A 12366-nucleotide genomic window follows, 5' to 3' on the forward strand; every position below is an offset into this window, starting at 1 on the left:
CATTGCTAAACACATTTGCCGAAGCATTACATAGAACTTCAACAATGTCGTTTAATTACGTATAACCATCATTTCTGATCAGGGTCGCCGCAAACCTATATATATTTTGCTGGGACCTACTTGCTTGGGCCTAGGAATTCAAGAAAGTGTAATCATATATGGCCCTGTTTGGCGAAGCTTACTAGGCTTCTTCAAAACGTCCAACTGTTCAAAAGATTGTTCAAAGAAAGAGGCTTTTGGAATTCACTTCTCAAGTGTAAAAAAAAAAAAAAAAAAAAAGAATTCACTTCTCAAGAGGGGATGAAGTATTTCAGTGATAAATGTTGTAATGACAATTTTAACCTTATAAATTATAATATATTTCTAAATTAACCTTCTCTATTTTACTAGAAGAGAGTATCCATGTCTCGAATCTTTTCTGCGAAGAGCGGTGTGGACTTAATTAGAAGAAGAAACTTTCACACGAACCCTTTTATTTTTTCTGACTGAGTTACACTGTTACAAATCATTACTCAGCTCCTAAGTGTTTGGAATTCTTCGAAGTCTTGGTGATAATTATGTTGTTAGGGTTTTGAAGACCCATCGTATTTATATATAACATTAAGGGGAGAAACACACACAGAATGCAATTTTCATACTATTCTACAATTTCATATAATAATATGGAAGATTCGGAAGGTGGTGAAATCAAGTGTTGCTACATACCTATTCATGGAATTCTTCATCCGAGTCTGATCTGTCCCCTATTTGTGACTGCCTTGTAATTGAAGAATCCATCAAAGTTTCTATAAGTTCATAGCTATATGTTTCTAAAAATTATTTATTACAAAATAAATTTGGCCACAATTGGCATCTTTAGGAGATGAGTGAGTCCAAATACCTAACTTATATGTGAAACAGACTTGAAAAAGTAAAAAAAGTTAGTTGTAACTTGTTGTCCTGAACTCGATAAAGCTTTAAACAAATTGGAATCATTGGAATATTGCATAGCCTTAATAAAATTACTCAATTTGACAAACTTGTTAATTGCATAAAAATTACGTGAAATTGAAAACAATAGAGTTACTGAATGTGATAGGGTACATGCATACCACTAGAAGAACTATTGCATCTGCCAAACACACATATTAAGCAGTTCAATTATTTTAGAAATCAAAAGTCACTTATGATTTATTTCTTCAAATAGTGGCTTCAATATAATCTGCTTAATTTTACTTTCTACTTTTATTTTGTATTGGTATGTCCAATGATTGTTGGGGGACCAAATATAAATGAGCTAAAAGGTAGAGGAGTGAAGTGAATTGAAAATATTAAGTGAGTGCTATTTGGAGAATTTATAGAGATTAGCAAAGAAGTTCAGTAATTCAATTAGGAAGGTTAGAGTTTCTCAAATACCGATAATATAAAGTGATTAAAAATTAAATATCATCTTCCCTGTTAATATCCAAGATTCTTTTATCATTTATTCTTCCATCCATAATAGATTAGGTTTTAATTATATAGATTTGGGCTAATAACGGCAAAAATAGTGATAAGCACTTCTCACCAAAAGATAAATAAAAAATAAAATTAAAAAGTGAAAAACTTTTATATAAAAATAAGGTGGTTTGGTTTCAAGTAAGTCAAGTCGACATAATTATTTATTTAGAAATGGTTCTCTTCGTATTTTTTATTTATTTTTTGTTTTTATCAATCTATGATCAATAGGGTGGGGCCACCACACATCATCCTCAAGTGTATTCACATGTGAGCAAGGGCGGATTTAGAAATTGTCAATGGGGTGGGCTAAAATTAGACATAAATTTAATAAAATAATTTCTTAAGCAATTTTTTTTATTAGGGCTTGTTTGGCTTGGCCTTTATTTTAGTATTGTGACTTAACTGATTTGGGCTTGTTTAGGTGGGCTTATACTAATAATAATATATATATATTTTGGGCTGGGTTAAAATTACCCATAGTAATAAATTTTTATTTTATTTTTTGGGGTGGGTTGGAGCCCAACCTACCCTAGATACGCCCGTGCATGTGAGTTTGTTTGGAACAATTATTTAGTGGCTAATACATTGATTTAATTATACTTTCTAATAGAGTAGGTGATGCTGGGTCAATGCTCATCCCATAATGAAGCTGCAAATCACTTTCTTATTACCAATCAAAGCGCGGCCACTTGTGAATAAACAAACCTTAAAATGAGGTTTAAATAAGGGTTAAGTGCAAAAAAAACCTTTCATAATATATAAAATGTGTAATTAATTCTTTATTGTTTAAAAAATTCCCCTACATTTTACAATTTGTGCAAATAAGGACATTAGGTCAATTTAGCCATTGAAATGTCTAAAATACCCAAATAACAAAATTTTAAAAATATATAATAGTAAAAATAAAATTTTCTCTTTTTTTTTTTTTTTTTTTTGAAAGGTCTCTCTTTCTAGCCACTTTCATAGTTTTATTAGTACTTGGAGAATAAGTTTGTGGTTTGTTTTTATTAAACGAATGCCATTTCGAGAATTTATAGAAATTACCAAAGAAGTTCAGTAATTCATATGTAAAGATTAGAGTTTCTCAAATACCATAATATAAAGTGATTAAAAATTAAATATTATCTTCCCTGTTAATATTCAATATTCTTTTATCATTTATTCTTTCATCCATAATAGATTACGTTTTAATTAATTATATAGATTTGGGTTAATAACGGCGAAAATGGTGATAAGCACTACTCACCAAAAGACGGATAAAAAAATAAAAGTGAATTTTTTTTATATAAAAATAAGGTGATTTGTCTTCTTAAGCTAGTTATTTATATAGAAATGGTTCTCTTCGTATTATTTATTTATTTTTTGTTTTTATCAATCAATGATCAATAGGGTGGCCACCCCACCTCATCCTCAAGTGTATTCACATGTGAGTTTGTTTAGAACAATTATTTAGTGGCTAATACATTAATTTAATTTTACTTTCTGGTAGAGTAGGTAATGCTGGGTGAATCACCCCATAATGAAGCTACAAATCACTTTCTTATTACCCATCAAAACATGGCCACTTGTGAATAAACAAACCTCATGTCCACACCTCAATTTCAATTCCATGGACAACAACGTCAACATTTAATATTGACGTGATTAAATTTATTATTCATCCATGATTTCACACATAAACCATTATTATTTTATATAACATCTAAATAAAATAGTAACAGCAGAATATCATTTTGAAGCTATTCTTAAAGTCACTCTCTACAGTATATGGTTTTGTTCATCATGGTGGGACCTCAAGTCTATTCTTTTATGAATTTGTTTAGGACAATTATTTGCCGGCTAATACATTGATTTGATTATAATAGGTGATGCTGGTCAATGCTCATCCCCTAACGGAGCTGGAAATCACTTTCCCATTCCCAATCAAAGTGCGGCCACTTGTGAATAAACAAACCTCAAATTGAGGTTTAATTAATAAGTGATACTTTGTCCGATCATTTAAGGATTTTTCTAAAATGAGATGAAAATGTTCACTTTTCAATTGCCAATATTTAAGAATTACGACATGGCAAAAAGGGATTGGTGAATCCTAAGAGTTAACTTGTGTGATAATTTATATGAACTTAGTGTCTCATAAAATATCATGTAAAACAATTAATTGGGATCATGTCGCAGATAAAAATTCGACTTTTATCCAATTCGTGTGAAGGTACACTTTGCACAGTATCCCGCAAATTTAATAGGGCAAAGTACTGATGGCCCGGTTACTTAAACAACAAAGAGATTGGTGCCCTCCATCAACTACTTGACATAACCATCTTCAATCTATCTTTTGCTAACCTTCAAATCTAGTTAATTTATCTCTGTATTATTTGTAAGCCATTGGAAAGATTGTCATATCTGTCCGAGTTGAAAAATTTTGTTGATTTTATCCCTTGAGATGGAATTACACTAAGCTGGAAAGATTTTTGAGGCCTTGGAAAATTAGAATCATTGAGCAGTTTGGATAATATCTGCCTATAAATAAGATGTCTAACCTTAACATGCTTCAAACAGCTTGCATCTTTACCATCCTTATTTGGAGATGAGTGATTCCAAAAACCTTGGACAAGGACGCATCTGTGAGATTTGAAGAAGTTAAAAAGAGTAGTTTTATTAGTTTTGGCCTGAACTTTAAGAGATTTGGACCAAATTGGAATATTTAGGTTGTTATCTCTGCCTCTTTTTTTTCAAAAAAAAAAATCCTCCATCCCTCTCCTCTTGCATATTCTCACTATTGGGGAAATATTTTGCACAAAAAATGAATATTTTTTGGCCATGGAATTAAGATGGACGAAAATGTGATTGCAAGGTATACAACTTTTACTGCAATAATAATGATTGGAATAGAATATATATATATATATATATATATATATATATATATATATGTAAGCATAGATATTGATGGAGTTAGGAAAATACAACCAAAAGCCTTGTATATAGAAAAGATGATAGAGAACGGGAGGTTAAAAGAGAAATAGAGACTATCGTGACTTGTTTAAGATAAGAATAAAGAGGAGGGAGGGAGGATCTTGTTTTTGGAAAAGGTAAGGGAAAGAATTTATTAGAAGTTTTATACTTAAATGTATATATTGAAGTATAGAAGATGTATATTGGACATGAAGATGCCTCTAAGGCATGAATAAGTCTACTTGACATGAAAATGCTTATAAAGCATGAAGGTACCTCATCATGAAATTATAAAAGGTACATACTCGGATCGAGAAAGAAAGTAGGAATATAAGACCTACAAAGCTTGAAGATGATATTAAAGAAATTAAACTGAAATTGTCATATATATATATATATATATATATATATATATTATGCTGATATGGCCACTGGCTGGGTCTAGATTTTTGAGTTTAAGCAAGAGAAAGTCTTCTGCATTAGATGTAATTATTGTAGATGGGTTTGGTAGTGAATCTTGAAGATGATATTAAAGAAATTAAACTGAAATTGTCATATATATATATATATATATATATATATATATATTATGCTGATATGGCCACTGGCTGTGTCTAGATTTTTAAGTTTTGGATAGGAAAATAAGCAAGAGAAAGTCTTCTGCATTAGATGTAATTATTGTAGATGGGTTTGGTAGTGAATCTTGTAATTAAATGTTTAGTTTTATTAGTAGTTGGAGAACAAGTTTGTGATTTGTTTTTATTAGTAGACTATTAAACTTGGACTCTGGCCTAGAGTAGAATCACCAAAGTTTGATGTTAATAAAGAGGTTTACATTTCAATTATTCTATTTATTAAATAATATAAATTGGTTGGGATGTGCCATATATTTTAAATTTGTTTTAATTTATAATTGATTTACTAATTAAAATTATTGTGTTTATTTTAATTTATAATTGATATATTGTCATGTTGACTTGACTGGGAAAGTTAATTTGGGTGTATGGGTTGTGTTCCTATCATTTTCCAATTCCAGCTAGAGAATTTGCAGATCCATTTCCCAAACATCATCGATCGATCGAGAGAGATTTGCAAATATAATTTGGGTATTTGAATGTCTCAATTTGCAGATCCAAAGGCCAAACACTGAAGTGAGTTAGAGAGATTTGAGTTTGGTTTCATAGGGTTGGTAATACTCGTACAAGATTTATCTTCCACAATATTGTGTTTCTGATCGATCGAGCAGAAAAGACACAGGAGATTATATCTGAAATGGATAGTGAGGCTGCTGGTCCAAGTAAGAGGAGGACGATTATATCTGAAATGGAGTCTGATGCTTCAGCCACCTCCGTTCCTGTTCCAGGAGGCGAATACGAAGTGTTTTTGAGTTTTAGAGGTCCAGACACTCGCTGCACATTCACAGATTTTCTATATACCTGTCTCATTGACGCAGGTGTTCGCACCTTTCGGGATGACAATGAGCTTCGCAAAGGAGAAGAGATCGGCCCTGAGCTCCTCGAAGCAATCAGGGAGTCCAGTATCTCCATCCCCATCTTCTCCAACAACTATGCTTCCAGTAAATGGTGCCTCCGCGAGCTGGCTCAGATGGTGGATTGCAAGAGAAGCACTGGACAATTGATTCTGCCAATCTTCTATGATGTTGAACCATGGGATGTGAGGCATCAATCTGGGAGTTACGAGGAAGCCTTTCGCAAGCACGAGAGGTGTTTTGATGAATGCACTGTTATGAAATGGAAAGAGGCACTCAAACAGGTTGGAGAACTCAAGGGTTGGCATGTCAACAAAGAAGCTGATCGGTATGTTAATCCCTTCCTGCTAATAACCCCCTTATGTTAAATTCTTAATTTGCATATATATATATATATATATATATATAGGAACTTTATAATAGCATTGGAATCCAATAAAAACTATCAAATTAGAGGGACAAACACAAAATTATGAGAAGAAAAACAACATGATAAATGTTGGTTTCATGAGTCAACTACTCGTCCCTAAGGTAGAACACATCAATCATTATTTTAGCTGCTTGTTTACGTCTCGGTCACTAATTATTTTTTCATTTTCATCTTGACATTAATCAGGCATGGGGAATTAGTCAAAACGATTGTTCAAACAGTGTCGTTGAACCTGAAGAAAAAATGCATGGTTACATTTGACAACTTAGTTATGATGGATGATCATCTGAATGAAATGATGAGATTATTAAATGTTGGTTCAAAAGATGTAAGGATTGTTGGTATCCTTGGCATGGGTGGTATTGGCAAGACAACTATTGCCAAGTCCATCTACAACAAGCTCCTCCATGACTTTAAAAATTGTTGTAGCTTCCTTGCAGATGTTCGGGAAAATGTCAAACAATACAAAGATAAAGGTATTGTTGATTTGCAGAATCAGCTTCTCAACGACACTCTTAAGCCGCACCCTCCCATTACTAGTGTTAAGGATGGAAAGAACGCTATCAAAAGTCGATTTCCCAATAAGAAAGTTTTCATTGTTCTTGACGATGTGGATGAAAAGTCTCAATTTGATTGGCTTGTGGGAAACCGTGATTGGTTTGGTCCAGGTTCTAGGATCATAGTTACAACTAGAAACAAGCATGTTTTAAATATTCTTGAAGTGGATGAGACTTACGAACCTCCATTTATGAGCCCATACCAATCTCTTCAACTTCTCAGCTTTCATGCTTTTCGGAAAAAGTTTCCTCCAATGGACTTTGATAGTATCTGTAGAGAGGTGGTGTCAGTTACTGCAGGGCTTCCTCTAGCTCTTGAGGTTATAGGTTCATTTCTATCTGACAAGCCAAAAACAGTATGGGAAGATACATGGAAGAAGTTGAAGAAAATACCAAATCATGAAGTTCAGGAAAAATTGAGAGTAAGTTATGATGTATTAACCCATGAGCAAAAACAGATATTTCTTGATATTGCATGTCTTTTTATTGGGATGGATAAAACATATCCATTTTACATGTGGGATGACTGTGATTATTTTCCGGAGACGGAAATTAATGTCCTTTGTCTCATGTCTCTAGTAAAACTTGAAAATGATAATGTATTGAGAATGCATGATCAACTAAGAGATTTGGGTAGGGAAATCGTCCGTCAAGAAGATTTTGAGAATCCAGAACTGCGCAGCAGGTTGTGGGATCGACAAGAAGCCTCGGCTGTATTTGAGGAATGCATGGTAAAAATTTACAGCACTAAAATTTTTGCATTGATTAATGTTTTCTTAAGTCTCTTTCATGTCATCTCATAATACACATGCTCTAAATAATATTCATGGTAGCATCCGCATAGGTTCCAATTATGGAGCTAAGTTGTTGACCAACCTGAATTTGCATCATCTATGATGGGCTTGGACAACTGTCAGCTCGGATTTAAATTGAAAATGGAACTCAATTTAAATTATTTAAAGGTGTGAGGTGAGTATTTATCTAATAAAAAATCAAAATCAAAATCAAAAGTTTTAACTCATCTCATTGTCATCCGACCAAACTATCATTATCTTTTTTGGGGGTTAAGAAAAGAGTTTTGATGTTCTTGTTACTAGCTAGTAAACCTGGTTACAACGGAAAGTAGGCATGTTGTACATTTAGATTGGTGTAGCATTTGTAATTAAGTTGTAGGCTACAATGTTATGCATGATCTTTTAATTATTTCAAGTTATTTAGAATTGCTATAAATGAAAAAAGAATAAAAATAAAAAATGAAGCAGAATTTGAAGAAGAAGAAGAAAAAAAAAAGAGTTCTGAATGTTTGAATCAATCAACCTGAATCTAACCCAATCTTAACTCAAAAAAATGACCTTTATTTTATATATAAAAGCAAAAATTATCTTAAACACCAATAACTGTTTCTGAGAAGTCATTAAAAATAGGTATTTTTTAAAAAAGTAAGAATAATAATTGATATCTAATATTAATAATTCCTTTTTTAGCACGGGGCAAATCATTTCTTTTATTTGTTTACTTATTTTTATGGTTTTTTCACTGACAGGTAACTGAAAAGGTCCAACTCCTAAATCTTGATGCTGCTGGAAAGACGTTTGAGAATGACAAATTCGCAGAACGATCTAAACTGCGGTATCTCCAAATAGATGAAGCTGAAGTTGTTGTTGGGGATTTCAAGAATCGCTTGTTAAACTTAAGATGGCTTTGTTGGCGAGATTCCCTTCTGCATTTTGAAGCAACCAATTTTCATATGAAGAAACTAGTCATACTTGATCTAAGTGGTAGTACGATCCCAGAGAACTGGAAGGGTTGGAGTCAAATTAAGGTATATACTACATACATTTTAAAATCTCATAGTCTCATAATCTCAATTCATTTCTCATCTCCCATTACATACATACAAACATACATACATATTGGAGCATGTATGATTGTTTCTATATTTTTATATATCTTGTTAACAGATGGCAAGTAACTTAAAAGTGCTTGACATTTCAAACACTGAAATACGGGAGCTACCTGATGAAATTAGGATGTTAAATAAGCTGGAAATTATAGATGCACGTGATTCTAGATTGACAGGTAACATTCCAAGTTGCATTGGGAGATTGATTATCATGTTTGATCATATACTTAAGCAGCTTTTATTCGATCTACAGGAATTCGAAGCCTACCAACAAGCATTCATACCCTTGACCTAGGACAATGCGTTGATCTCGAAGCACTGCCAGAGCTTCCCTCAAGTTTACAAGTTTTACGTGTAGAGTTGGGGAGTTTTCATGTTACCCCTAATCTTGCAAATCTGGTTAATCTGCAAGTCCTACGGTGTAATGAGATTCCTGAAAACATGAATCAGATAATTTTCAAGGATATTGTTGAATTATCCAAATTGCAGAGATTGGACTTTGGATGTAGCAACGTTATGACGCTACCGAAAGAGATTGATGCCCTTTCTCAGCTCAAATTCCTCAATCTAGAATCATTCATTGAACTTCAATGTATATTGGGTTTACCTCCCAACCTGGTTGGATTATATATTGTTGATGTTCCGGCATTGGAAATACTACCAGATCTGTCAAATCTGAAGCTCTTGTCGGAATTGCGGCTTAATGAGTGCGAAAAGCTGACAAAGATTGAAGGGCTTGGGAAACTACAATCATTGACGAGTTTGATAATAGAACAATGCATTGAACTGAGAGAGATTGAAGGACTTGGAAATCTAGAATTGCTGGAAAGTTTGAGAATAGATGGGTGCGGGAAGCTGAGAGAGATTCGAGGACTTGGAAATCTAGTATCGCTGGCAAGTTTTTGTATGCGATGGTGCTATAAAATAGTTAAACTTGATCTGCTTGAATGTTCGGCACCTCTAACATCCTCAGAGATGAGGAGGTACAAACACCCTGAAAATAAACCAGATCGGTCCAACTTAAACAAGTTAAAAAGCTTTGAAGTTCTTGAATGCCGGAAGCTCGAAAAGATCGAAGGACTACATTTATTGGTATCATTGGAATGTTTGGTTTTGTCGTTTTGCTCGAAGCTATCAAACTTGAAAATGTTGTACCCTGAAAATAAACCAGATGGGTCCAACTTAAACAAGTTAAAAACAATTGGAGTTACTAATTGCAAGAATCTCAATAAGATCGAAGGACTACATATATTGGTATCATTGGAATATTTGGATTTGACGCATTGCTCATCCCTGGTAAGAATGCCGAATCTATCAAACTTGAAAATGTTGAGACACTTGCTGCTCTATGGTTGCAAGAGTTTACGTGAGATTGAGGGCCTTGAGGCTTTGGAAGCCTTGGAGGAACTGGACATCAGGGGGTGCTCATCGCTGGAAAAAGTACTGCATCTGCCGCGCGAACACATACATTTGATGAAATAATCAAACATTGATGAAGAGCATAGTATCAAAAGAATACTCCTAGTAAGAAAGGGTAAATGCTCTCTCTCTCTCTCTCTCTCTCTCTCTCATGAATGAACAATCAATAATATTATTATTCTAGCTGTTTGTTTCTTATCCTCTCCTCCTCATTGTTTTCAGTACTACTCTATTGGTCTGTCCCTGTTCATATATGGTTTGAGAATGAAGCTTAATGGCTTTGCTTCCACTGGTGATAAAGGTGAGCTTCTTTCTTGTATTGCAGATCAGAAATTAACGGAGTCTGAAGCAGGTTTAATTACTAATTTGCATTCATCATCCATGTTCATTTTTTGCTCAACTTAAATCTGATTTGTAACTTGACTTTTTATCAGATCTCCAGACAAGTGAGGTGAGGACGTACAAAAAGAGGTATAAGGTGAATCCACAAGCATTATGAAAGAAATGGTAGCTTACATTATGGAACACAGGGATGGCTACAAGCTTGTCAAAAGGGTTGTGAAGAATAATTTTTAGATGTTTGTGATCAGTTGTACAAAATAAATAAGTATTGTAGTTAGACAGAGAGGTTTGATGCATCACTTTTTGATTAATTAAATTCGTACATTTGCCTCATGTTCATTCCATTCATTAGAGCAAAAGGCCAAGTTTATTCATTAGAGCAATAGTCAGATCTGCTAAGTTAGTGAAGAGTACATATTCAATCTAATACACCGTATCAGAACATCTAATCTTTGCCATGCACGTGGCTTTTTAGCTCATTCATTCACTCTATATCTATCTTGTATTCAAAGAGCCCAACGTAATGTTTTCTTTCAACGATGATGTATTACAATAGTCACTACTATTGTTAACATAATTAGATTATAATTTTTAACTGAACCTAATTGACCGGTTGACACTAACAAGCGTAAACGCATAGGTTTTTGAATAATAAATGTAGTGCGTCGTTCTTATTGAGATTCCAAGGTTTTGCTTCCAAGGTTTTGCTACTACCCCTATTCCAAGGTTTTGCTTGATCATGGTACGTGGATCAAGCATAGGTCTTTGAATAATAATATCTGCAGATGTCACTTAAATGAATTAGGACGACATATTAGTATTATTACAGGGTGCAATTTGTAATATTTAATGATAAAACAACCAACCTCAAACTTCTTTGTTGAGCTCTCAAAAATGATATTTTCATGTAATCAAAATCCATCCTAGTCCACCAAATTAATAACCCTTCGAATCTGTGAACATTAACAGGCAAAGGCACTCATTTATACAAACCGTTTAGAAAATGGTATCTAGTCATTTGTAGGGACCGAGTTGATTAAAAGTGTCATTCCTAAAAAACCAGAATTAATGAAACGCCACCAGCAGATACAAGATGAGAAAACAATAACTATAGATCCTATGAAGGAAGAGCAACAGATCAGATGGCTGTGTAAGTTCCACATTTTTCATATTTGTCAAGAGAAAACACCATAAATATATCACCTAAAAAACACATTATGCTACTACCACCCCATTACATAGGAAGCAAAACAACCTCCACTCATTTTAACTTCAACAGGTGACACATGTTCATATTCTTCCACAAACATACTACTTGAACACCATGCAGCACCTAATTTTTTTTCTTTCTTTCTTTTTTTTTTTTTAGTACACTATAATTGTCTAAGCTCTTTATCTTTTCTCAAAACCATTTATATCTTCCTTCAATATATAAAATACGACTAACACAATACACTTGCCATTGTTGTTATAATAAAATGTTGAATATGTATGAAAAGTCAAAGTTAAATACTTATTTTTCTGATTGATTTCTAATTTTTAGTAACTTCATTCTTATGATTTCATATTGATAATTAAAAATTATATATATTTATAATTGCAAAATTCAGGGGATTTTATAACTTTTTTTAATGGATTAAATATCCAAAATAAATGTTAACATTTATTTTTCATCACGTGTGAATATACTCACTTTTACTCATAACGTTAAGATCTAATCTAATGGCTACGGGGGAGAATAATTATTTTTGAAAAATAACATTATTTTAATTAGCCATTAATTATGAAATGACTA

At 33.1% G+C, this 12366-nt stretch overlaps 1 protein-coding gene across 3 annotated transcripts; it reads left to right on the forward strand.

The window, feature by feature from the left end:
- The first annotated feature begins 5442 nt into the window (after positions 1-5442).
- On the forward strand, positions 5443-10904 carry LOC132285970 (disease resistance protein L6-like). Of its 3 annotated transcripts, none has more exons than XM_059788214.1 (7): positions 5443-6248; positions 6537-7638; positions 8451-8729; positions 8869-8986; positions 9064-10344; positions 10452-10581; positions 10664-10904. In XM_059788214.1, the coding sequence occupies exons 1-5, from the start codon at positions 5704-5706 to the stop codon at positions 10290-10292; spliced, it is 3273 nt and encodes a 1090-aa protein (XP_059644197.1). In that variant the 5' UTR covers positions 5443-5703; the 3' UTR covers positions 10293-10344; positions 10452-10581; positions 10664-10904. The 3 variants fall into 3 exon arrangements, with proteins under 3 accessions (XP_059644197.1, XP_059644198.1, XP_059644196.1); XM_059788215.1 differs by having other exon boundaries at positions 10672-10904; XM_059788213.1 differs by having other exon boundaries at positions 10452-10530.
- The last annotated feature ends 1462 nt before the right edge of the window (positions 10905-12366 follow it).

The sequence above is a fragment of the Cornus florida genome, unplaced genomic scaffold (genome assembly GCF_030987335.1).
Source record: "Cornus florida cultivar Cherokee Brave unplaced genomic scaffold, ASM3098733v1 CherokeeBrave_3.0.0_Hap2_Chr11, whole genome shotgun sequence".
Classification (NCBI taxonomy): domain Eukaryota; kingdom Viridiplantae; phylum Streptophyta; class Magnoliopsida; order Cornales; family Cornaceae; genus Cornus; species Cornus florida.